Below are 27,437 nucleotides of genomic sequence, written 5' to 3'. Positions count from 1 at the left end.
TGCCGAGACAACAACTTGATATTCCTCCAACTCTGACACTGCAGTTTTGACAGACCTCTAACATTCTATGTGCTGACTTCTTAACTAACCTGTCTAGCTTCCATCCTTTTCTGGGGCATGCTTGTAAGATTTTTGATATTTATAAATGCTGCACTGGTGACGTTACTGGCACTGCGCAGGTTTCTGCTCCTGGGCTAGCAGGATTTGTTCTCAGGATTTTTCCCCTAGGAGGATGGATTTCTCTACACTTCCAGAGGTCCCCCTGCCTTATAGAAGACTATAGAAGCTTTTGAAATGTGGTGCTAAGGCAGGATGAGATTAGATGGGTAGATCTAATAACTGATGAGGCTGTACTGATTCAGGTGAGCTGCATCAAACCGTGTTTGTACTGAAGAAGAAGACGACGACGACAACAACAACAACAGTAACAGAACAAAGAATCCCACTTTAAATTAATTCAAAATGGAAGAACTCTGTGATAGTTTGAACTGGTTTTGGCCACAGGAGCACAAAATTTGTCATGTGATATACATTTTTTATATGTGGTGTACAAGCTCTAGTGTTGATGAGTTGCAAATATATGTACAAATAAGAGGTTAAAACAGATTTTTGATTTTGTTCCCTTGCATGTCACTCAAGATGCCCTGGGCTACGTGCTCTGTTCCTTATTGTAAGACTAAGTGGCCCCACTCTGTAAGCAGCATGCTGTGTATTTACTATTTCCTGCTTATAATGGGGGAGGTGTGGTTAATTATCAGAGCCTTAGTTGTTGCATGAAGGGTTAACAAAATGGTGGTCCAGAGGCAATGTGTCTAATTCTAAGTGTCACTGTAAATCTTCATTTCAAACTCTGCTACTGCAGAAATGTCTTATCAGATGTTAAACATACATCTTATCCTTCTGTACTTCAGTTCTTTCATCTGAAAGACATTACTTCCATTTGATAAAGAAATGAGAGTTAAGTATTGTGAGAAGCTTTAAAAATATTGTGACTGGTGAACTTTATTATACAATGTATTTTATGAGTGATGAGGCTCGATTTCACCTTCCCGACTGTATGACCCAAACAGGCTTTGATCTTAGCTGCACCACCATTCATATTTTTCAAACAACTTTTTCTTTTCATTTTTGTATCCTGAAAATAAAAATTTTGTCTTAGAAGCAGAATTTTGTTAACTATTTTTCTGTCTGCCCTACCTTTGCAATTTGTTTCAGTGTGGAATAGTTTCCTATAAATATAGATATTTATTATTTACTCTCCCTCAAGATGAAAGTAACTGAAATATAGAGATTTCACACTACCATTTATATGATCAGTAATTAGCCAGATTACTATCCGTTATTTGCCATTATGGGAATGGCATCTTTGTCAGACCAAGCTCCAGTTTGTCAGATATATGAGCATCAAAACTTTTACACACATTTTGGTTAAGAATAACTTTTCTGAGGCACCATGAAATATTGTGGGGAAATAAGTTTGTTGAAATTTTAGTGTAATAATTGAAACACTTACAAATTAATCCAAATCTGGATGCATAACAAATTATTTCTTTATTATATTTAAAGAGCTATGATCTTTATGCCAACCTCCCATTTGATGACAGCTTTATTTCCTGTATAGAATTGTTTTGCTTGGCAAGTGATGATCAGTTTCCTTTCCCAGATTAAGTTACTTAGAGAAGTAGTATATCATCTTTATGACATATTGTTTTGTTTTGTCATGTTATTAAATATACCTGATATTGTCCTAATTTAGAAGTGCATTAAAACTTTGAAATTGAAACACTTTTAGATGTGTTTTGTGTTCTTCCTTACAGGATTTACTCCTTGGTGACCCAAGTAAAGCTCGAGAGAAATTTGGTTGGAAGCCAAAAGTCACTTTCAAAGTAAGGTTAAAACTGTTAAATTTACATATTGTCATAGTTATATGTTACAATGAAAACATTCCAAAAATACCTTTTTTGTGAGCCATAATTTACATAAAAAGTTTGATTTTTCTCAGGTACATTTTAACATTTGTTACGTAAGCAATGATTACAATTAACACATCATGTAAAAAAGACTGATTGCTTTCCTACCAAAGCATTTTCCTTCCTCCCTAACATACAGTTCATGCAGTCTTAGTTCTAGTCTAGTCCTTTCTAATATCTTTACTTGTGGAAAGGGTAGACTGAAATGTGATGAAATATATAAAATGATTCTTTCAAAAATGTTGTTTCAGTTATTAGTGTTCCAGCATGTATTGGAGAGCTCTATAGTTGCCACAACTAACTATGAGAAGTAGATGGTGAAGGCCCTCCACATTTTTCTTGACATACCATGTTAAAGATTCACACCTGAAATCATGTACTTGTTCAGTTTGAACAAATATAGCTGTCTAAGTATATTGGGTCAAGGCTTTATTTCAGAATTTCTAAATTTTTTTGACCTGACCAGACTCTCAGATGAACTTTATTTTGCTTATGTTATTTCTTATTTGAAGACATGATACAAATATGTCAGGAATGTAATGCAAGAGACCAGAATGGGTCCCTCCAGTGCAAACTTTCTTATGTTTGTATAAGCAATGGCAGCTGGAGACTTTTGATACAGTCACCTTCATTCTGCCAACAACTTCTTCAGAGAGGGTGAAAGAGAAGACACTGATTTGAGTCACTTTCTTGCGCTTGGGTGGGAAACTGTTCTGAAAGGCACAAAAATCAATAATTTTCAATGGCTTGAGGTTGCAGTAGGCAATGGAAACAACTGCATTAAAGAACAAAAGGTGTATACACAGGACATGTGGCCTGTAATTGAAAAAGTGTCATAATGATTTCTCCACTGGGAAAAATATGCTGGATTTGTCCCGCACTTGGACCTCCAGGAGGGTACTGCGAAGGAGGAGGTAACCATGAGAAAAATGCTGATTAACAAATAAAAGAATAACATTATATGAATCAGAGTGTGGAATATCATAAATTTGAATGTTGTAAGAAAACTAGAAAATCTGAAAAGGAAATTCAAAGGCTGCTTTTAGTTATAATGGGGAGTCATTGAGGTGAAATTGAAAGAAGATAAGTATTTTCTGGGCAGTTGAATATAGGGTAATATCAACAGTAGCACAAAATGGTATAACAATAGTGGGATTAGTTACAAATAAGAAGGTGGTTCAGAGAGTGAGCTACTGTGAACAGTTCAGCGACAGAGTTGTTCTTGTCAGAACTGACAGCAAAGCAAAACCGATGACAATAGCTCAGGTACATATGCTGATGTCACAAGCAGAAAATGGAATAGACAGAGAATGTATATGAGAATATTGAACAGATAATTAAGACTGTAAAGGGAGATGACATTCATAATAATTACATGGAATTTAAATGTGGTATTAAGGGAAATATTCAGTCATAGTTACAGAAGGTTTGGTGGCAGGAACGAGAGACAAGTGGGTCTAATTCAGTTCATCAATAAATTACAGCTTGAAATAGTTAGTATATTATTAAAAATCACAAGAGGAGCTGTGGGAAGATTCCAGCTGGATTACATCATGGTCAGACACAGATTTCAAAATCGTGTGTACCTAGGAGCAGATATAAATTCAGATTATGAAGAGTAGATTGGAGTCTAAGAGAATCGTCAGGAAGAATTTGTGTGGTAAGAAGTGGGATACTGAAACACTAACTGAAGGCAGATAGTGAAAGAGCAGGGCATTTTACTGGCATTACAAATGAAAAATGTATCTAATTTCATAGATAAAAAATACAATTGAAAAGATTATTAGGTTTTATGAAGATGACAATAACAAATGTTTGATGCCTGGCGAAAAAGATTAGGTTGTGTGTGAAAGAAAATGGTACTAGGTTCAGAGAAACAAAAGCTTAATATTGTGTAATTTAAATGAACTATTCACTGAATTAAAAAAAGAAAACCCCGACATTAAAATTGAAAAGTCGAAATTTTACAAGTTGTTGTAGTGGCATCTGCCACCCACGATGTTTGTTTGTATCACCAGAACGTAAAGTTGATGATTCTCCTCGTGTTGTCGAGGGTGACTGTTTTTGGACTTTTGAAGGTTTTTGCTCTTTTCACTTTTTTAAAATGCTTTTTCCCCCTCACTCATGTTGGCTTTTTGTATTCTGGTCCCCTTTTTGGATTTGACCTCCACTTTCCAAATTTTACAGAAGTGGAGGCCATTTGGTGAAGAGCGCCTTACTGTGGTGCGCTACCTCTCCATTGTGTGCTGTTACGTTTTGCATTTACCAGACAAATGGATCTACCTCTGCATCCAAAATCCAGCATGGTAGCAAGTCCATCGTGGTGGGATTGTCATATACCCTCTTGTTGGTAGCACCTTCACAATGCAGGGATCGCACTGCCAATGCCTGAGCTGTGACCTCCATGTGTCAGCCAAGGAGTAACTGCCTGTCCACTTTGGGGTACTGGGACTTCAGCCAATGGCTTCTGTGCCAGGTGGCCTTTGCCTTGGAAAGGTGGTACTCAGGGGGAGAGCCTCTGATCGGAGTGAGTGGCATCAGGGCACATGATCCGCAATGAAAAGTATTGAACTTAATGGTGGCCATGCCAACATAGCCATCTCATCAATCAGGAACAGTGATTTTAATGTAGAAGTTTACAATCCAATGGCATTTCTGTCATTGACCATGCCTCAAGACGAGAGCTGGGCAAGGAGAAATGGAAATGGACAGTTTGCTGAGATCTTTGTTTGTTCCCACACTGACAGTGGCTCTTTCGCTGGAATGAAGCCAATGTTTTTTGTTGAAAATAATGAAGATCAGTTTGAGGAGGTTGGAGCAATAAAAAAGATGAGAAATGGATCTTTTGCTGACCAAAACATCACACATGCTTCAGGCCTGTGTCTAGTTAGGAGATATACCAGTCATTTCTTCCCATAACAAGCTCAATAGAAATAATGGTGTTAACTGATGAAGAGCTGCTTACTAATTTGGCACAGTGTGGAGTCCATTCTGTTCGCAGGAGGTATTCAAGGATAACAAAGTGGACACTGGAGCTTTTATCCTAGCCTTAACTGGCAACACGTTGCCTGAGAAGGTCCAAGTCATGGTTTGTAGGTGTCATTTAAGACCTTATTTTCCTCCTCCGATGAGATGTTTTAAGTGCCAAAGGTTCAGACACATGTGCTTCAACTGTGCTAATGAGGCTATTGTAGAGCACGTGGGTGGGCGTCCCACAGGGGCATCCCTTGAGACCAACCACCTCAATGTGTCAACTGTCCAGAACTGGATCCCACTTGTTCACTGCAATGCTTAGTGTTCAAGAGGGAGAAGAAATTTCAGGAGTCTGAAATGCTTGACCGCCTGTCTTATCAACATGCAAGGAAAAAGTTTTAAAGACTTCATCTGACTAATTATGGTCTCCAATTTTGCGACTGTAGTGTCACAATGTCACAGTCCACACCTCATGCAATGACAGTGTCTTGCACGCGACACCTCAAGGGCCTGTTCTTATTCCATAGCCTGCCCTATAGGTGGAGGAGAGAGCATCAGCTCCTTCATCCTCACACTGTCGATGCAGCCATAGATGACAGTCATCCTCTGGCATCAGGGACAAGGACATTTGTCAACATGCCCCCACTCAAGACAAGGACCAGCAGCCACAAGCTGCAGGCCAAAGAAAAGTACAGTTCTCTTCGTTCCTAGAAGATAAAATGGGAAAATCATCACAGAAATTGAAGTTTCAAAAGCATAAGAAGGATAACCAGAAAGGTAAACTACTTTCTGAGGCTTTGGATGTTCTGCTCCAACCCTGCTGCAGTCGAGCCTGTGCACATGGATGACCGATTGCACGCAGTCAGTTGGACCACACAACCTTGTAGGAAGGTATCCACATCCATATTTTCCATTTGACACTTTCTCAGACCTGATACCAAAGCTCATTCAATGGAACTGAGCTCCTTCAATGGAACTGTAATTGCTGCTATTGCTGTTTCACCGAACTCTGTCATTCAATCGCTACTTACTCTGTAATTGGCATAGCGTATCAGGAAACACAGTTTACAGCAACACATCTCCCTGCTCTAAAAAACAACCAGCCCTACTGTACCAATCACGTTAATGTTGAGAGAGTGTTCGGTGGTGTCTGGACCTTCATACGCTCTGATATTTTCAGTGAGCTGGTGCTCCTTACCACTGCACTAGAAGACATGGCTGTTAATGTCTACATGTCAGTTCAGATGACAATATGTAATGTTTATCTACCCCCAGATGGACCTTTCCATTACCAAGAGCTGTTAGAGTTACTGACACAGCTCCCTGCCCCCTTCCTCTTACTAGGAGACTTTAACGCCCATAATCCTCTGTGGGGTGGTGACACTGTCTCACAGAGGCTGAGTATTAGAACACCTCCTTTCAAAATTGGACGTCTGCCTATTCAACACTGGATCTGCAACCCATTTCAGTGTGGCTCATGGAACATTTTCAGCTATTGATCTCGCAGGTTGCAGTCTGAGTGTCTTACCCCTGATTCAATGGTGCACCACAACCTTTGTGACAGCGACCATTTTCCTATTGTTCTCATCCTCTCCACTCACAGACATCTAAAAGATGCTCCAAGATGGTCGCTTCAGAAAGCTGATTGGCAGGCTTTCTCCTCTGCAGCCACTTTTGCAGCTATTTGTGTGATGGATATCAACAAATTGTTACAGAATACTATTGATACTATTACTCATACTGCAGCAGCAATGATAACCTACTCCTGCAGTTCGTCTTGATGACCGCTGGTGCCATGGTGGTCTGAAGACATAGCCACAGCTATCAGGGAATGCCGCAGGGTGCTTCAACAGCATGAGCACCATCCCTCTATGGATAATGTAATAGCATTCAAGAGACTCCAGGTGAAAATGATATTTTTAATAAAGAAAAGGAAGCAGGAATGTGAGCAGTATGTCTCAACTATGCAATTCCACATCCCATCGTCCCAGGTATGGACTAAACTGTCCTGAATTTGTGGCCATCCACCACCCACGGTGGTTCCTGGCATCCGTGTCAATGATAACATCTGCACTGACCCTATGGTACTTGTCGAATGTTTTGTGGCACACTTCACTGAAGTGTCTGCTTTGCAATAATTACCGTCCTCATTTCCTGGCCCAGAAACACCTTATTGAGTGCCACCCACTGTCTTTCCATGCACATTTTAATGAATAAGTGCTTCACAGTGCTTTGGCAGCGTGTCACGATATGACCCCTGGACCTGACAAAATCCACAACCAAATGCTTAAACATCTTCGTGCCAACAGCATGAAACACGTCTTCTGGCTTTTTATTCGCATTTGGCAGGAGGGAGTATTTCCCTTTCAGCAGTGGGAAGGTATTTTTATTCCTGTCCTGAAACCGGTAAACGACGCATATATTTTAACTAACTACCAGCCAATCTCCCTAATGAATGGGCTGTGTAAGCTACTCGAATGAATGGTCAACTGCTGTCTGTGTTGGTGTCTTTAAGCCAGATGGCATATATTATGATCACAAAGTGGCCTTTGGGCTGTCTGGTCCACCACGGATACCTGGCCCCCAAGGGGCCCACAGTCCTTTTGTGGGTACGTGTGTGGCATGCACGGGGCCCCGAGCTATTGCAGTGTCCTTTCCTTTCCTTTCCTTTCCTTTCCTTTCCTTTCCTTTCCTTTGAAGGCTGCATTACCATCCCTGTTCCTCTTCCTCTCTCTCCTTGCCCCTTTGTCCCTGCCCCCTCTTTTCCCTCTTAGTGGAATTCTTTATGTCCAACTGGCTATCCTCCTGGCTTTGTTTTGGTCTGTGCTATTGTTTAATTTGCTATTTCCATCTCCTTTTTGGCATTTTTGATCCCCTTGGGGTTTGACCTCCATTTCCAAAAAATTTCCGTTCAGCGTGAGCCATTTGGGGATGAACTTCCTACCCAGCTTCCATGGTGCAGGTTCCTTTACCCCTCCCCTCCCCTTTGCACCCTGCCCCCCCTGCTAGGTCACCAGCACAGTTGCCAGTCCGTATGGTGGGGCTGTTAAGTACCCACTTGGTTGAGCCCCCTGAAACCACAGGGATCACTCTGCTAGTACCTGAGCTGTTAATGCCTCGTGTATGCCCAGGAGTCGATGCTCATCTTTTTGGGGCACCAGAAGTCCTGGCAATGGCTGCTGTGCCAGACGGCCCATGCTGTGACTGGGTGGTGCCCACGGGGCGAGCCCCCGATCGTAGTGGGTGGTACTAGGGCAGATGCGTTGCACATGAAGTGACAAAAGCTTCACTATCCTGGCCATTCTGTGGCTGTCTCTAAGAGTGGAAGCAGATGTGACACCCCTTCTTCTGATCCTTCGGCCTTCCCCCTGGGAGGAGGGGCAAGCTCGCCGGCTTAGGTTGAAAACTTTCCCTTGGTACCTGGTTTGTACCAGGACAGATGGTGGTGGTTTTGCCATGACCAAGCCTTTGTTTTTCGTGGAGACAATTGAAGATAAGTATGGCGAAGTTGAATCGATGAGTAAAATGCGGTCCGGTGCATTGCTCATCAAGACAACTTGTGCTGCCCAATCTGATGCCCTGCATGCTTGTAACCATCTTCGTGACGTCCCAGTCTCCGTCATTCCGCACCAATCTTTGAACTCAGTACAGGGCATTATTTTCCACCGAGATCTTGTTCTGCAAACTGACGAGGAGCTCCGTGCTATGTGCAGCGAGGCCCTCCAAACAATCGCATCCCTACAGGTGCCTTTATCCTGGCCTTTGAGGGGGATGTCCTCCCTAAGAAGGTCAAGGTAATGGTGTATCGGTGAGATATAAAACCTTATATTCCACCACCGATGTGAGGTGTTTTAAATGCTTAAGGTTTGGACACATGCCTTCCTGCTGCACCACTGATCTCTTCTGTGGCAACTGTGGGTGCCCCCTCCATGAGGGGAGTGCCTGTGCCCCCCCACCAATATATGTAAATTGTAATGGACAGCATTCTCCACTCTCCCTTACATGCCCGGTGTTTGTGAAAGACAGAAGAATTCAAGAGTACAGAACCTTAGATCGGCTCACCTACAATGAGGCTCGTAAAAAATATGACCGGCTCCATCCCGTGTCTATGACCTCTACTTTTGCTTCAATTACGTCCATTGCCCCTCTTACCCCCTCCTCTTCCCAGCCCCACCCCATTCACCCCATGCCTTCAGCCTCCTCCTCCTCCTCCTCCTCCTCCTCCTGCTGCCCCTCTCTCCCACTCCCCCTCCTCCTCCACCCTCTCCCACTCCCCCTCCCCCTCCCCCTTCTGATCCTTCGGCCTTCGCCTCCCTGGCCACCCCCTGGGAGGAGGGGCAAGCTCGCCGGCTTAGGTTGAAAACTTTCCCTTGGTACCTGATTTGATTTGTACCAGCACCTTTGGGTGCTGCTCCCCCTCCCCTGCCAGAGAAGTGCTCCCCTCTATCGGCAACCGCCGGTACTGGAGCTCCCTCCCAGAACTCCTTTTCCCAGCACCCCCCTGAAAGGCGATCTACTGCTCCACATCAGCAGTGTGGTCCATCGCTGGTGGGCGCCAAGATGCTTGGTGTAATTCCATGCCTGCCCTCGCTGAAGTCTGCCCTTCTCTTCCTTCCCAAGAGAAGAAGCAGAAGCGCAGAAACAAGGGCAAGGCCTCTCTGGTACCCCCTGAGGTGCGGCCTTCCCCTCCTACAGTCAATGAACCAACGGTGTCTGACCCCACCTATATGGATATTACCCCATCCTTATCGGTGACGGATAGCGACTCGGTGGCGTGACCGACTCTGGTACAATCACTTCCATTGTGGACTTCGGCTTGAGAATCCTCCAGTGGAATTATATTGGATATTTGCGTCACCTTCTGGAGTTGCAGCCCCTTCTTTTCTTCTACTCTGCCACTTGTATTGCGCTCCAGGAGACCCATTTTGTCAATTCTTACTCACCCACCCTTCATGGGTTCCACGCTTCCTGTCGGAACTGAATTGGCCCCTTGCGGGCTTGTGGTGGTGTTTGCACCTTGGTCCGCAAGGACATTGTTAGTAAATGGGTTCCCGTCTATACCACTCTGGAAGCCATTACTTTCAATGTCCATCTGGCCACTCCAGTCACAGTCTGTAATCTTTACCTCCCACCTGACAGGCCGCCTACATCCCATGCCCTCACCACCCTTCTTCAACAACTCCCTTCTCCTTTCCTGTTATTAGAGGACTTTAATGCTCAGAACCCTCTTTGAGGTAGTCATACAACTACTGCCCTGGGCAGGACAGTTGAAGCTGTTCTGGCAGGGCTTAAACCTTTGTTTACTAAACACAGGCACTCCCACACACTTTAGTGTGGCGCACGGCACTTTCTCAACCATTGGCCTCTCCAGGTGCAGTCCGGCCTTCTTCCTTCCATTGAATGGGGTGTCCACGATGACTTACCTGACAGCAACCATTATCTGATTGTTTTGACCTTCCTTCAGTGTCTCTCGCTCCGTCACCTTCCCAGGTGAGCCCTATCTAAAGCTGATTGGGGTGCCTTCTCCTCTGCTCCCATTCCCCCTGTATAGCCACACGACAGTGTTTATAAATCTACTCAGACCTTGACTGCCTCCATCCTTTCAGCAGCTGTTTCAGAAATCCCTTCTTTTTCAGGTTCCCCCACCAGAAGATGGTCCCTTGGTGGACTCTGGAAATTGCTGCAGCCATAAAAGACCTCCACTGTGCTCTTCAACACTTCTGGCGGCACGCTTCTACTGCTCTTCTTCTGGTCTTTAAATGACTCCGTGCCCAGGCCCACTACCTAATCAAATTTCTGAAACAGATTTGCTGGGAACGATATGTAGCTGCCATAGGACACCACACCTCCTCTTCACAAGTCAGGGTGAAACTCTGGTGAATATTTGGCCACTGTCCTCCCACCGGGGTTGCAGGAATTTCTGTGAATGGTGTTGTCGTTACCAGTATAGACTTTGTGGCAGAAAATCTTTCTCAACACTTTGCTCATGCTTCGGCATCGACTCAGTATCCACCCAAGTTTCTTCTCCCGAAAGAGTGTTCAGAGCGACTGCCTTTGTCTTTTGTTTCTCGCTGCTCAGAACCATATAATGCCCCATTTAGCGAGTGGGAATTTGCCAGCGCCCTTGCCCTTTGTCCTGACACGGCTCCTGGACTGGACCGGATACATAATCAAATGCACAAACACTTATCGGTGGCTGGCCACCATCGTATATTGACCTTCTTCAACCGTCTGTGGAGTGAGGGAGTATTTCTTGCCCAGTGGCAGGAAAGCATTGTTGTTCCGGTGTTGAAGCCATGGAAGCCGCCTCTTCGGTTGGATAGCTACCGTCCAATTAGACTTACTAACACCCTCTGCAAGCTCCTTGAATGCATGGTGAGTCGGCGGCTGTTTTGGATCCTTGAATCCTGCGACCTTTTGTCATCGACTCAGTGGTTTTTGCTGTGGCCGCTCTATGGTGGATAACTTGGTACACCTAGAGTCTGCTATCCGGTCGGCTTTTGCCCATCAGCATCTCCTTGCCGTCTTCTTTGATCTGCAAAAGCCTGTGACACTACCTGGTACCACCACATCCCTACCACCCTTCACGAATTGGGCCTTCGTGGCGCTCTGCTCGTTTTTATCTGTAATTTTCTTTCTTGTCGCTCTTTTCGGGTCCAGGTTGGCTCCTCCTACAGCTCTCCCCATCGGCAAGAAAATGGGGTTCCACAGGGTTCCGTGCAGAGTGTCCCTCTCTTTCTCATAGCCATTAATGGTCTAGTGACAGCTGTTGGGCTGACAGTGCCCCCTCTTTGTATGCTGATGATTTTTGTATCTACCTCGCCTCCTCCGTAATGGGCGCTGCAGAAAGCCGTCTACAGGGGGCAATCTGTCGGGCCCACTCATGGACTCTCTCCCATGGCTTTCAGTTTTCGGCAGCAAGACTTGTCATGCATTTCTGCTGTCACTGTACAGTCCATCCCTATCCGGAACTATTCCTCGATGGCCAGCCCCTCGTGGTGGTAGTCACCCGTCGCTTCTTGGGTCTGGTATTTGATATGCCCGGTTGACATGGCTCCCTCACCTTCGCCAGCTGAAGAGGACTTGCTGGTCCCATCTCATTGTTCTTAGGTGTCCGTGCAATACCGCCTGGGGTGCAGACCACTCTGTTCTCCTGCGATTGTATCAAGTGCTGGTCTAGTCTCGTTTAGACTATGGAAATCCTGTCTGTGGTTCTGCATCGCCTTCGACACTGCAGATACTAGACCCGATCCACCACTGTGGGGTCTGACGTGCGACTGGTGCCTTCTGGACTAGCCCCGTACTTAGCCTTCTCGCAGGGGTGGGGATTCCGCTACTGTGAGTTTTGCGCCGGCAACAGCTGATATCTTATGCGCTCCGCATTCGCTGCACTCCAAAGCACCCTAATTATGGTCTCCTTTATCCAGACACGGAGATCACCCTGCCACAGCGGCGGCCATGATGTGGGCTTACCATGGCTGTCCGCATTCAGTTGCTCTTTTCTGAGCTCCAGCAATTGCCTTTACCACCTTTCTTCTCCGCTCACGCATGCACCCCTCCATGGTGCGTATGTCGGCCACAACTCTGTGTCTTAATCTCTCAATTGATTCAAAGGATTCTGTCCCTCCGATGGCTCTTCGCCACCAGTTCTCCTGTCTCCTCAGTTCCTTTCAGGGTTCAGAAGTGATCTATACTGATGGCTCCATGGTTGCTGGCCGCACTGGTTTTGCTTACACCTATGCGCGATGCACGGAACTTTGCTCCTTGCCAGATGGCTGTAGTGCTTTTATTGCAGAATTGGTAGCCATCTTGCACGCACTGGACCATATCCGCTCCTGCTCAGGACTATCCTTCACTATCTGTAGTGACTCATTGAGCGGTTTGCACGCTATCGGCCAGTGCTTCCCTTGCCACCCGTTAGTCATTGCTATCCAGGACTCCCTTTCTCTTCTCTCTCAGCATGGATGCTTGGTGGTTTTCATTTGGACCCTGGGCCATGTTGGGATTCCTGGCAATGAACTCGCCAATTGACTGGCTAAATTAGCTACTAACAGGCCATCTCTTGCTATTGGCATTCCAGAGAGAGACCTTCGCTCGGCATTACGTCACCAGGTTTTGGGCTTTTGGGATGCAGAATGGAGCACTCTTTCTTCGCTGAACAAGCTCAGGGCAATTAAGGGTTTTACAACTCCATTACAGTCCTCCTTACAAGTCTCTCATAAGGCCTATGTTGTCCTCTGCCGGCTCTGCATCAGCCATACTTTTTTGACTCACGGTTATCTCCTCCGTCATGAGGACCCTCCTCTTTGTTGTGGATTGATGTTGTCTGTGGCTCACATCTTATTGGACTGCCCCAACTTAGGCACCCTATGATGGACTTTCAGCTTTCCAGAATTGCCACTCCTGGTGTTGGCTGATGATGCCTCAGCGGCAGATCTCGTTTTACATTTTATTCGTTATGGGGTTTTTTGTCGCTTTATTGAAGGGAGGGGCCTTCCACCTTATCGGCGAGTGGAGGGGATGGCAGGCTTTCATGCTCCTGCCTTCACCCCGACTGGATTGGCTTTAACTGGGCTTGGTGGTTCACCCCGGCCCTCTGCCTTCCCACTCCTTTCCTCATGGGGCCTGTTATGTCCTGAGCATCTCTCTTGTCTCCTTTGCTTCTTCCTTCATGCCCCTGTCATTAGTCACTTTCTTTCCCTCACCTCATCTTCTGTCCTTTTCCTTCCTTCCCTGTCAATAGTTATCATTTTATGGATGTTGTAGCTCCCTCTTTTAATGTGGGATTTTATTGGTTTTAGTTAATCTGAAGTCGGAGGGACTGATGACCGCGTAGTTTTTTCCAACCAACCAACTAACCAGATACCTGGTTTTTTTGGAACCCACAGTGCACAATGCTTCTGTGCATCACCAACACCTGATTGCTGTGTTCTTTGACCCACAGAAGGCATACAGTACCACCTGGTGACATCACATCCTCTCTACACTGCACGAGTCGGGTTTCCAGTGCAGTTCACCCATTGTTATCCAGAGTTTCCATATCTCCCCAGTTTTTTCAGACCTGGATAGGTTCAACGTTAAGCAACCATTATGTAAAGGAAACGGGAGGCCCTCAGCAATCGGTTCTGAGCGTAATGCTGTTCGCTATCGCCATCAGTGGTATCGTAAATGCAATGGGCCCTCAAAGTCTCTCCATTACTGTATGTGGATGACTTTTGCCTGTACTATGCCTCTGCATCACTGCACTCCACTGAATGCCTGCTTCAGGGAGCTGTCTGGAGAGTCCGTGACTGGGCCCTGAATCACAGCTATCAATTTTCCCCTGCAAAATCAAGAGTTATGCATTTTTTTGTTGACTGCTGACTGTGCACCTACACATAGAAATTTATCTAGATGACCAGTTACTTGGAGTTGTTGAAACTTTCAAGTTCTTAGGTATTTTATTTGACCACAAGCTATCTTGGCTGCTGCATATCTGCCGGCTCAAGGCAGCTAACTCGCATAAAGGAGCTGAATGCTCCAGGTTTTCTTAGTTACTCCTCATGCGGCGCATACTGCACAGTTCTTCTGATTTTATCCCACTTGGACTATGGATGTGTAGACTATGAATTGGCAGCACCATCCGTACTGAATCTGTCGGACCCTGTTCACCACCCCTGGCATGCGGTTGGCAACTGGGGCTTTCCGTACGAGAACTGTCGACAGCTCCTGATCGGTTAGATGACAGCAGCTTGTGGCAATTTATGCAGTCACAATCTGTCAGATGCCTACCCACCCATGTCAATCAATTCTATTTTACAACCAGCAGTTCAGACTGTTTGTGAATTGTCCAAAACTGGGATGACCAGGTGGGATCCGACTCTATATTCTACTGAAGGACCTCCAACAGCCTCCGTTAGTCTGTGTTCCTAGAGATCCCTCATGACATCCCCTTGGGCTGTGCCCTGTCCTGTGATACGGATGGACTTCTTTTGTGGCACTAAGAGGGATGCTGGGCCCGTACTTCTGACACTTGTTTCTTTCAATCTACCACAATTATTCTAATTCGGTATGCATGTACACACATGGATTGAAAGTCAATGACAGGGTCAGTTATGTCTTTGCACATGCTAGGGGACATGAGAAGCACACTCTGCTGAGTGCCTACAATCTATACACTGTAGAGTTGGTTGCCATCTCTCAGGCTTTGCAGTATGTCAACTCTTAGGCCACGATGAACTTTCTGACCTGTAGCGGTTCAATGAGTTGCTTAAAATCCATAACCCTGTGCTATCTCAAAAAATCTTTTAGTTGCAAACATCCAGGACCTACAGCTGACCTCTACAGCTCTGGAAAGACTGTGACCTGCATCTGGACAATGAGCCACGTAGGCATTCCAGGCTAGAGACACAATTACAGGAGATCAACTTGACTTTGGGATACCTGGCCCAGACTTAAGATTACAACTTTGGTGCATATTTTGAGGCTCCGAGAATTGGAATGGCAGGCTACTATGGCCCAAAACAATTGAGAGCAGTTAAAGGGTCCACTAAAGTGTGACACACGTCTTTCCAGGTGTCTCCAAAAGATGCCATTGAGTTGTGCTGACTACGCATTGACCACATGGGACTCTTCACTGCAGCTGTGATAGTCCACTGATGATAGCTCATATTCTTGTTGAGTGTGCCCTGCTGGCCAATCCGCGGTACACTCTCGGCTTTCTTACCGCACTACCTCAGATGCTTGCAGATGATGTGATAGCCCTAACCAGAGTCTTGCATTTCCTGAGGACAGTGGATTTTCCTTTACCTATACTACTCTTCTACTTCCAGAGTGGTTGTGGGGCGAGAGCCTCCCCCCCCCCCCCCCTCCACTCCCTCCCTCTCCTGTGGCATGTACCCACCAAGTGACCACAGATTACTTTCCTTCCCCCTTACTCTGTTGTGCCTTTAGACTAGTCTCCCCCCCCCCCCCCCCCCTCTCTTTATGCAAGACGCTGCCTGGATTATCTCTTTTCTTTTACCTGTTGTGGTACAACTACTGCCATGCCCTTTTAAACTGTGTGATTTGCTTATATAGTTTGAGCAGCCAAGTCACCCTTTCTTTCACTTTCTTTCACTTTTGACATGTTTCTCTCATGATAACGAGGGACTGATGACCCACTAGTTTAGTCCTTTAAATAGACAATCATCATACAGTTGATGATAGATGGGGTCAGTCTTAGGAGTTGACTATAAATACGTTGTGGACGTTCAAGTTTGCAATATCAACAGCTCCAATTGTATGATCATGGAAAATGTCAAGACTATCCAGGCAAACAAGCTATACTTGGCATGCTTGAAAAATCAGAAGACGATGATTTGATATGTGACAATATAGAATGGAAACGGTGAAAATTACAAAGCCATGAGAAGTAGTTTTTGAAGTGCTGGTAGCTAATCTTGAAAACCAGAAATGCCTCATTTTCTTCTTCTTCTTCTTCTTCTTCTTTCGTTTCACCCTCTTTGGGGTACGCTGGATCAATCATTTCTTTGTGCGTTGTTCTTTTCTTAGGGCCCAGTATTTCTTCATTCTTTCTGATGTTCTTCTCCTCTCTTCTTCCGAGATGAAGGATTTGGACTTTTGTGTGGATTTGTCTTGGAACCTTATGTTTTCATCTTTAGTAATTAATTTAGCAGTTTGATCAATAAGTGAATTTTCTGAAATATTTAATTCCACTAGGTCTTTCTCAGTCTCTTTAAACCAGTTGGGCTTCGTTTTTCGGTTACGGAAGAAGTCAAAGATTTGTTTAGTTAATCTATTGGAATTCATTCTAAGAAGATGACCATAAAAATTTATTCTCCTTTTTCGCATAGAATCTGAAAGTTTTTCAATTTTCTTGTAGAGAGTTTCATTTTTGATGTATATAATCTTATTGTCTTGAAATTTTGGCCCAATGATTTTTCTTAAAATTTTTCTTTCCTTTACCTCAAGTTTCTCCATTTGGCCTTTGAAATTCATGTTAAGTGTTTCTGCTGCATACAGTGCTTCTGGCTTAATCACTGTCTTGTAATGTGTAATTTTGGGCCCCCATGAAAGGGATTTTTTGTTGTATGTATTTTTTGTTAGTTGGAAGGCCAATTCAAGTTTATTTTTTCTGGATTCCATTGCTTTGCTTTCCCCAGCATTCCAAGTAATCAATTCTCCGAGATATTTGAATTCTTTTACTATTTCAATCTTCTGTTCTTGAACTTTGAGGTATTTACATGAGTGCTTGATGTTTGTCAATATCTTAGTTTTTTCAGAGGAGATGTGAAGACCAATTTTAGCTGCTTGTTTCTTTAGTTCAAGGATTTGCTCCCGTGCTTCTTCCATTGTTTCAGCAAACAGGGCCATATCATCTGCAAAAGCAATGCAATTTACTTTAAGGTTCTTCTTTTTGCAACCCAGTCTTATACCACTCTTAATATTTGTGTTCCATTCTCTGACTACTTTCTCAAGCGCACAATTGAACAGCAATGGTGAGAGCCCATCGCCCTGTCGCACACCCGTTTTTATTTCAAAGGGTTCCGATAGTTCGCTCATAAATTTAACTTTCGATAATGTATTTGTAAGGGTCGCTTTTATAATATTAGTTGTTTTCTTATCCAAACCCATTTCTTCCAGGACTGATAACAGAGATTCTCTATCAATCGAATCATATGCTTTTTTGAAATCAATGAAGGAGATTACGTATGTCTTTGCCCTTGATTTTTGGTATGCCATAATGTTTTTGAGGTTTAGTATTTGTTCCGAACATGATCTACCCTTTCTAAAACCTCCCTGGTATTCCCCGATTTGCGGATCCAATTGCGGCTCTGCCGTGTTCAAAAGGACTTTAGAAAGAATCTTGTACGTTACATCCAGCAGTGATATTCCTCTGTAATTGTTGGGGTCTGTCTGCAGACCTTTCTTGTGGATAGGGTGGATGAGAACTGTTCTCCATTCTGCGGGGATCTCTTCTTCTTTCCAGATTTGATCGAAAACACACTTTAGGGATGTAACTGCATTTTTGTCAGCCTTTTTCCATAGTTCGGCCACTATTTGATTTTCTCCGGACGCCTTGTTGTTTTTAAGTTCTGAAATGACCTTCTGTACTTCTTCAGTCGTTGGTGGTTCTGAATCCGGCTTCTCATGGTTGTTTGGAATGGATTCAAATTTTTCAAGGATGGGTTCACAATTCAAGAGTTTCTCAAAGTAGCCTGCTAGTATTTTGCAGTTTTCCGTGTTGTTGTGAGCGATGGTCCCATTTACATCTCGAAATTGGAGGGTGGGTGCTTTGTATCTTGATAACCTTTGTTTGAAAGTTCTGTAAAAGCTCCTTGTGTTGTTTTTAGCAAATTCTTCATCAATTTGGAGGAGAGTTTTGTTTTCATGTGTCTTCTTAATCCTTTTTATATTTTTGTCTACCAGTTTTCTAACTGTAATGAAATTCAGTCTATTTTCTTCTGTTTTCTGTGATTGCCAATTTTGCCATGCCTGTTTTCTTGTTTCAATGAGGGCATCACATTCCAGCGACCACCAGGCATGTTTTTTACTTTTTTTGTTAGGTGCTATCCGTTCAGCTGTAGAAATGAGGTTTTCCTTGATATCCCCCCAGCTTTGTGTCTGAATGGTTTCTGTTGCTTTTGTGAATTCATCTGATTTTAATATCTTTTCTGTGCTATACTTCCGACCCTTAATTTGTTTCATGCTGCGTTTCCTGTTTGGGATGACTTTGAACTTAATTTTAGAAAGGTAATGGTCTGAATCCAAGTTTGCACCCCTGAGTACCCTAACGTTCATGATTTCTTTGCTAGAAATCTTCTTGATTGCCACATGATCAAGTTGAAATTCCCCAAGGCTAGGATTTGGGGATACCCATGTCTTTTGTCTTCGTGGCAGTTTCTTGAAAGCTGTGGATTTAAGAATTAAATTGTGTGCTTGGCAAAGTTCTATTAGTCTCACACCATTTCTGTTTGTTCTCTTGTGTGCAGGATAGTTTCCAACTATTTTCTTATATCTTTTTTCTTTACCAATCTGTGCATTAAAATCTCCAAGAAGAATGATGATGTTTTTATCTGGGATTTTCTGAATAATGTCATCTAGATGATTCCAAAAGGCCTCCACTTTTTCTTTGTTTTTCCTGTTATCCTCGTTTATAGGGGCATGTGCATTGATAATTGTGTAGATTTTGTTTGTGCTTGTGAATGTAAGACTTCAGATTCTTTCTGATAGGGAATCAAAGCCAACTATTGAGTTCAAGATTTGTTTGTTGATTATAAAGGCTGTCCCAAGATGTGGTACATTTTTCATTACTCTCGGTCCCACTTTCCCTTTGTATATCCTAAAACCTTCGGAATCGAAGGTATCTGTATCCATGTATCGTGTTTCTTGAATGGCTGTTATGAGTATGTTGTGGTTCTTTAGCGTATCTGTTAGATGTTTTAGTTTTCCGTTTTTCAACAATGAGTTTGCATTGAAAGTTGCTAGGTGCGTTGATTGCCTATATTGAAATTTGCATGAGATTCCAAGACACTCCGACTTGTCTTTGTGCAATGTTGCAGACTCCCTAGAATCCGACTGTCTGCTGACGTACTGGCGTACGGTGGATCGTCCTCCTGGGGTAAAATAGTTTACATCACACACTTCCATGATTGATGAAAGTTATTTTGGGTGTGGCCAAAAGGCCACAAAATGTACAACCAAGATTGTGAGTCCTGGAGGTAGTTCTTCCGCTCTCTCCGCTGTTGGGAATCTGAACTTTCTCTTCCGCCTTTGAGACTGTTGACCAGGTTTCACCCAGTAACCCTAGGCAGGTGCCCTTACAGGGTGCTACCATCCGGAGCCAGATGGACCCAGGCTTTTTTTAACGAGGTGTTACTCCTCCCCCTCCTCCTTCCTCATCACTTGCGAAATGAGGCCCCGGACTTGGGACCGGCAGTGGTGGAGTTCCTCATTTTATTGCCAAAGCTCAGGGTAAATTTCTGAAAGACAAAAAGCAAACCGTGGCAGGTGAGGAATGCTTAATTCTTGCCGACTTTTCTGAAAACCATTCCTTTTTTGTTCAAGATGAAGTACAGGGGCACTACTGGGTAAACAAACAGGCCACATTTCATCCATTTGTGTTCTGTTATAAAGATCAAGCTAAACTAGAGTGTCACAGATTTTTTGTCATAAGTGGCTACCTTGAATAGCTGTGCACACTTTTCAGCAGCAATTAACAAACTACATAAAACAGCACCATCCATCCACAAACAAACTGATCTACTCCTCTGATGGTGTTGCAAACCAATACAAAACAAAAAAAAATTATTCACATCTCCTTTCAAAGGAAGACCATGGACATAATGCAGAATGGCACTTTGTTGCATCATGCCATGGGGAGAATGGATGTGATAGCATTGGGGGTACAACAAAGTGAGCTGTCACAAAAGCTTATTTGTAGTGGACCTATGAGAATCACATCTTGACAAATCAAGAAATGTTCAAATTCTGTAAAGAACAGGTGAAAGGGATTACCTATGTTGTTATAAGATGTGGGGAAATTAAACAACTGCACATCAATGTCATGGAGGAAAAATTCAACACTTATCAGTAGATTAAAGGAACCCGATCTGTTCATTGTTTTATACCTCAGTCACACAACTTGCTCAAGTTTAAGTTCACATCAGCATCACTTGATAATGAACTTCTTAAATGTGAAAACCTTGTACCACTGACACTTCAAAATATAGACATAGTAGCTTGTAATTGTGGTGAACATTGCTGGATCACCAAAGTTGATGATATTGATTGTCAAAACCAAGATATGCATGTTACATTTTACCACCCACTGGGCAAGGATCTTGTTTTAAAAAGTTGAAAAGGATCAAGTTCTGATACTTGTTAAAAATGTACTGAACAACGTAGTAAAATCAAATAAGGTGAGAACAAGGTAATATAATAAGATGGCTTATTTTAAAAAGAGGTGATCACAGATATGTTTAAATTATGTCGCTGATACACTTTATCCATTAGTCCAGATATTGCAGACATTAAGAAATGTATTTTTGACTCATATTTGTAATTTTTTTTGTAACTTCCCATTGAATCTCAAAGTTGAAATTTATACTAAAGTCTATTAATTCATACTGAAGTCTATTAAGTGCATAATTTTTGGATTTTTGTGTGGTCCCTTGACAAAGATATTGCTGGCCGAAGAATGAAAAAATATTTAAAAAATCTGTTTTTTAAAATAGTGTATTTTTCAAGTATAAGCTTCTCATCATTGATAAGCTATAAAAAGTAACTATACTATGTAGTGTAATAGCTTGAAAAATATTAAGGCTGAGCAGTTATTCCTTCTTTGGAAAAATACTATTCAAAAATTGAGTTTTTTTGATTTGGAACCAATAACATTGAGCCACTTAAAATATATTAAGGAATACATTCAGATAGGTGATCATAGTTTTAATTTATAGTCCAGTGTATGCTGAACGAACTGCTTCTTCTTTGAAAGTCTAGGGCAACCCATTTCCAAATAAGTAAAAAACCACAGATACTTGTAAATTCAAAAGAATGCTTGTGGCCTGAAACAAAAACGGCCACTATTTCGAAGTGATAACCAATAAAAATTCTTTAAAAATAGTTTAGAATCCACCAAACAGAAAGGAATTCACCCAGCAAATATCAATTTTTTCCGAGATGGTCAAGCAACAAGTGCTGGACCACCTGGTACAGATCGACGCATGTGTTTTGTTTTTAGACTTTCCCAAATTGTGCAGTTCCCAATATCATATGAAAAGCTCCTATCTGCCAGCAACAGGATGCAGAAAGGTGGCATCTGTCCCTAAAGACAGCTCTCATGTACCACCATGAGAAATGGGCGGAGGCCCTTCCCTTGGTCCTTTTAGTCTTTACGTGGCATACAAGCTAACATCAGAGCATCGTTAGCAGAAATGGTGTATTGAGAACTGCTACGGATTCTGGCGCACTGTCTTGCACTTATACCACTGCCATCGCTAGTAGAATTGTCTCAGGTGGTGGACTATGTAGTCAAGATCCAATGACTGCCTGTTCTTGCTAGGCGAACACCCTGTTTTCATCCTCAAAGCTTTGGACGACTGTACTCGTGTCATACTATGCACAGATCTCATCAGATCGTAACTCCAGCAATTGTACACCAGCCCCTTTCTGATAATATGGCTAGAAGGCCACACCATGGAGATCTTGTAGAATGGCAGTGTTACAGAGGTCTCTTATTGAGTGAGTCAAACCAATGTGGATTGTGTACCGTCATACTTACCAGACATCACACCAATGCTTCAAACCTCATGACTCCAGGAGACAACTCTGATGTCCTCACTTGCAGTTACCACCCACTCCATCTGCAGTTATCACACACTCCATCAGCTAGCAAGCTATAACATCGCCCAGCCAATATCTACAGCAACATTGCAGCCAGCAGTCTGCACAAAAGCTGGCCGGCAAATTAAGTTTCAGTTCCTGTACATTCAAGGTGCTCCACATTGTTGGGGGAGGGGGCTGTGTGGGCATAACTGATCCAGCAATTGACAGTAGTATGTTGCTTTTGGTACACAGTTCTCTCTCTTTGTTTCTTTGTGTGTAGTTATCCTTTATTGTTGACAAATGTGTATTTAGTGCAGTGAGAAATAAAAGTAATTCTGTGCACTTAAATGCTGTGTACATTATTCTATGTGATGTATAAGTTTTATCCACTAGGACAAAATAAACCAATGCATTGACTTAGATGTGCTGCTTTGCTGTATCCAGTTTCTTCTATACATAGTACAATGTGCTAAAAATGGTTGGATTGCTGCATAAACAAAGTTTCCTCATTTTTAGGAAAATGTATGCCATACATAACTACATTTAAATATAAATCAGTGTCATCATGATTAATAAATGTATTTTGTTTTATAGGAACTTGTTAAGGATATGATGGAGGCAGACATAGAGCTGATGAAGAAAAATCCTGCTGCATAAATTTTGAATCAGCTCAACAGTTGTGCACCTTAAGTAATCTGCCTATGTCACTCACTTTTTTTGAAAGAAAAGTGAGAGCTTGTTTGTGTATATTTTGTAATACACATCTTCCAGCACCATTGGCCAAGACCAACAGTTCTGTATTTAATGTTGATCATGGGAAAACATTTGAGTGCCATTTATTTTTACATTTAATGCAGACAATAGCATTACAAAGTTACATTTTGTCTTCCACTTCTCCTGATCTGTAAATATTCCTTGGATTATATTGCTAGCACATAAATTGTATATCTGTGTGATGCAGGAAAACACTCTTGACCACCATGTGTAAGTGGTGTGTTTTGTTCACTAAGTTAAAGGTGTCCTTGCACTAGGTGAACTGTCTTCATTGCACAATCAGAAATACCTACTATTCTGGACACCATCTTATGATCACACATTAAACAATTGACAACCTAAAATAATATCTCATGATTTTTTTCATTTTGAAAATTACTTTTTCTATAAATTTTTCAGATATTAAAATAGGACCTGTTCATTTAATCTTCATAATCATCATGTTCCTTTGAGATAATGCCAGTTCAGCCACATTATGCTACATAATTTTAAAATAATGAAAGAAGAAAGTTCTAAAAGCTTGTAAACTTTGTTCCTCATTTGTGAAAATGGACTTTCGTGCACAGAAGGATAATAGAGAATTATAAATGTGAAAGGAAATAGTTTATGATAGTTGTAATGATTCTGATTAGACTATGATGGTAATGGTTTTGGTTACAAAACCAGTTTCAGTACCCATTCCCCTTGGTTGCTTACTCACACAGAATTCTGATATATATCCACATATCACTTGGCTGAACTCAAAAATTCATTAATTAATATTCATAGGTTTCATAGGTAGGTGGCCAGGTAACTGCTACTGAAGTTTATGATCATTTGGAAGAGTGATTTCCTTATGGGACTTAGATATAACGACTGGTGTGTAAAAGGCAATGTAACCATTTGTACCTAGGCCTGACATTCCTGCTTGTTATTGAATGTGAATATGCTTAAGGTATTCTGACTAGAAGCTGTTTTTTTCCTGAACTGTTTTAGAAATTTCTAGTTTTTCTTACTTCACTATCAGATTATTGACTTGTATGCCACACACATTGAAAAATAATTACCATGGATTTGTGGGTTCACGCTCGGGGAAGGCCTGGGTTTTTTCATTTACAAGTTGACATCTTATGCAGGAGCTGTGAAAGTAAAATTTCTTGCAAGCGGTATTTTTACGTTATGTTAATGCCAATTTTAATATTAATTTGTATATTTGTCAGACACTCTCTCTCTCTCTCTCTCTCTCTCTCTCTCTCTCTCTCTGTCTCTTTAGTAAATAATGACTAGCATTGAATGCCTGTTATTTTTTCTCATGTGATAAATCTTTATCATCTTTTTTTTTTTTTTTGACATCTTGCACTGTTTGTTCAATAATGATATCCTGACAAGAAAAATTTGTGTTGTATTTTGATAGATGTTAGCAAAACGTAAATATGTGAAGTTTGTGGTCAGTATTAACAGAGTGCATATGGTAACACCATATACTGAGTTGATGTACGATATTTGTTTGTCAGATCATTCCACAATAAATATGTTGTAGATCAATAATTATCTTTGTGACTAGTATCTCTTTCATTTGGAGTTTTAAGTCAGTTCACTTTTTATGTCACACCATGTCACATCACATCACATGATGCCAAATGGGGATGTGTTCACATGGGACACAGTGTCAACATAATTACATTGCTTGTTGCAGTTGTGGCGACTATTAACCAAGTCATGTATAACATCTTTGTTTTTCAAGCTCTTTGTGAGCAGTCTGTGGTTGCACGTGATACGGTAAACGTGTGTGTACCAGACTCAACAAAATAGTGGGTATTACATGTTGTACAGTGCACATAATTGGATCCAGCAATCCTGCAACATGAAACCCATACTGGTGACCCCGAATTTATTCGCAAGTGCTATAACAAACTTTTGTTCCGTCAAGCAGTACACAATGGATTGCTTGCCACCCACTACACTGCACATGTGCCAACTAGGTTTTCCAACAGATGCTTCGGCATCGTTTTCCAATTATCCACCTTGTATTCACAATAGTTTGACACAGTTTCTGAACATACCGGCTAGCTGTAATCAACAGGACAGTGCTTCTACATTCCCACAGCCACGTGTGCCGGCATCAGGTACGAACAATAACTTTTCGTTATCGTACATGAGTCAGCAGTCATGTGGGAGTGTCCCATACCAGCAGAACATTTTTTGTGCACAAAACTTCACTTGCGAACTTTTTACGTCGAATGTGAACTTTCCACATGCTCAGAGTGCTCAGCAACGGTCAATACAATGTGCTCAAACACTAGTGACTCTGTTTATAAGTTTCCCAAGAGCCAGTGTGAACTTTCCATGTGGGTCAGGGGCGGTACAATTTGTGTGTTCCTACCATGTCTGCCACATGTGTTCTGCAAACGTTAGGTGATTCTAACAATTTTAATACACCTGTAGGGAAGGGGCTCAGAAACTGTACTCTGTTGTTTTCTGCACACATCAGTCGACTGCGGTCAACTCTTCTGCACCGGTCCATTCTACGCCTGTTGGCGTTACTCCGACAAACACCTGACTCATTGTTTTCTCGACCATGGTCGAGCCAGCCGTGTCTACCATGCTGCGTGCTGCGTGCTACTGACAGTGTCGTGAACTGCTACACCGCTACTGCATCCGAGCCAGTTACGCTGCAGAACTCCAGACAGAGAGCAATTGTTTCGAACAAACCATTTTGCCAAGACTTCGCCATCTGTTGGCTTAAACTACCGCCCCTTTGCAAGGATCACCCATGCACGTGGTTTGCCTTGGTGGACCACATGCTGCAGCTACATGGCGTCACTGACAATAACTCTAAATTCCTTTGCTTACTGTGCTGCTACGGACAAATATGCATTTGTACGATGCACCATCCTCAAGTGCCTGTCCAGATCTACAGAGCTATCCACCTCATCATCGCTGGGTTCCAGATCGCCGTCGCAGCTCTGATGTCATCTCCATGCTACGCTACACTTTGGACCATCTGGTTGCTCAAACTTCCTCCGGAAGTTCAAATGCACCTTCTCTATTTAACTTCGGCCCCACTGGAGATGCTAAACTGAAGATTGCAGACCAGGTTTACAACATCCTGCCACTCATGCATGTCCCCCCCCCTCCCCACTCCAGGGGGGGGGGGGGGGGGCGCCTGGAGGCCTGAGGTGTTGGCCGCTGCCGCCATAACTCCTCCTCTACTGCAGCGCCGCTGTCGGAGGAACCTACAAACATGATCCCCAACACTGCTGCTTTGGCCTCAGGCAGCTCGACGGATGATGCTACGCACCATTCTGCTATGTGTTATGTGCATTCCCGCCTTGGCGACGCAGCTAAGGAATGTTGTTCAGCATGAGCATTCCCAAACTAATAACGTGTCCCCACTCAGGTGCTACAGGCTGCACTACATCACACAGATGCATGTCTCTTAATATTTCTTCACCTCACGATACAGGACGCTTGTACGTGAAAAATGCACTGTCTTGCCTTTCATTCCTAAGAAGGCCTCGGGAAAGTACGGGGTGGGCTGCAATCTCGAAGGGTGCATGGCAAATACAGGACATGCTTGGATCAAGGAACAGTCGGAATTGTAGTTGTAAATTGTTGTAGTTGTGCTGGGAAAGTCCCCGAGCTTCAAGCGCTAATAGAAAGCACAGAAGCTAAAATCGTTATAGGTACAGAAAGCTGGCTAAAGCCTGAAATAAGTTCTGCAGAAATTTTTACGAAGTCCCAGACGGTGTTCAGGAAAGATAGATTAGGCAGAATTGGTGGTGGGGTGTTTGTGTCTGCCATTAGTGGTTTATCTTGTAGTGAAGTCGAAGTAGATACTCTGTGCGAATTGGTATGGGTGGAGGTTATACTTAACAGCCGAACTAAGTTAATAATTGGCTCCTTCTACCGACCCCCAGACTCCGATGATATATAGTTACTGAACAGTTCAGTGAAAATTTGAGTCTCGTAACAAATAAATACCCCACTTATACGGTTATAGTTGGTGGTGACTTCAACCTTCCCTCGCTATGTTGGCAAAAATACCTGTCCAAAACTGATGGTAGGCAGAAAACATCTTCCGAGATTGTCCTAAATGCTTTCTCCGAAAATTATTTCGAGCAGTTAGTCCATGAACCCACGCGAATTGTAAATGGTTGCGAAAACACACTTGACTTCTTAGCCACAAACAATCCAGAGCTAATAGAGAGCATCATGACTGATACAGGGATTAGTGATCACAAGGTCGTTGTAGCTAGGCTCAATACCGTTTCTTCCAAATCCACCAGAAACAAACGCAAAATAATTTTATTTAAAAAAGTGGATAAAGTGTCACTAGAAGCCTTCCTAAGAGACAATCTCCATTCCTTCCGAACTGACTATGCAAATGTAGACGAGATGTGGCTCAAATTCAAAGATATAGTAGCAACAGCA

At 42.9% G+C, this 27,437-nt stretch overlaps 1 protein-coding gene across 2 annotated transcripts in view; it reads left to right on the top strand.

Annotated features, from left to right (window-relative positions):
* LOC126173278 (GDP-mannose 4,6 dehydratase) overlaps positions 1–24,551 on the top strand; it is an 86,937-nt gene extending 62,386 nt beyond the window's left edge. For both annotated transcript variants that reach the window (XM_049920945.1, XM_049920944.1), the window contains exons 6-7: positions 1,818–1,886; positions 22,845–24,551. In XM_049920945.1, coding sequence (XP_049776902.1) covers positions 1,818–1,886; positions 22,845–22,907 — 132 coding nt within the window. In that variant the 3' untranslated portion in view covers positions 22,908–24,551. The remainder of the gene's footprint in view (positions 1–1,817; positions 1,887–22,844) is intronic.
* Positions 24,552–27,437: the final 2,886 nt, after the last annotated feature.

Source organism: Schistocerca cancellata, chromosome 1, assembly GCF_023864275.1.
Source record: "Schistocerca cancellata isolate TAMUIC-IGC-003103 chromosome 1, iqSchCanc2.1, whole genome shotgun sequence".
NCBI lineage: Eukaryota > Metazoa > Arthropoda > Insecta > Orthoptera > Acrididae > Schistocerca > Schistocerca cancellata.
Note: the sequence above shows the minus strand (reverse complement) of the source record. Positions and strands in the feature narration are given on the sequence as shown.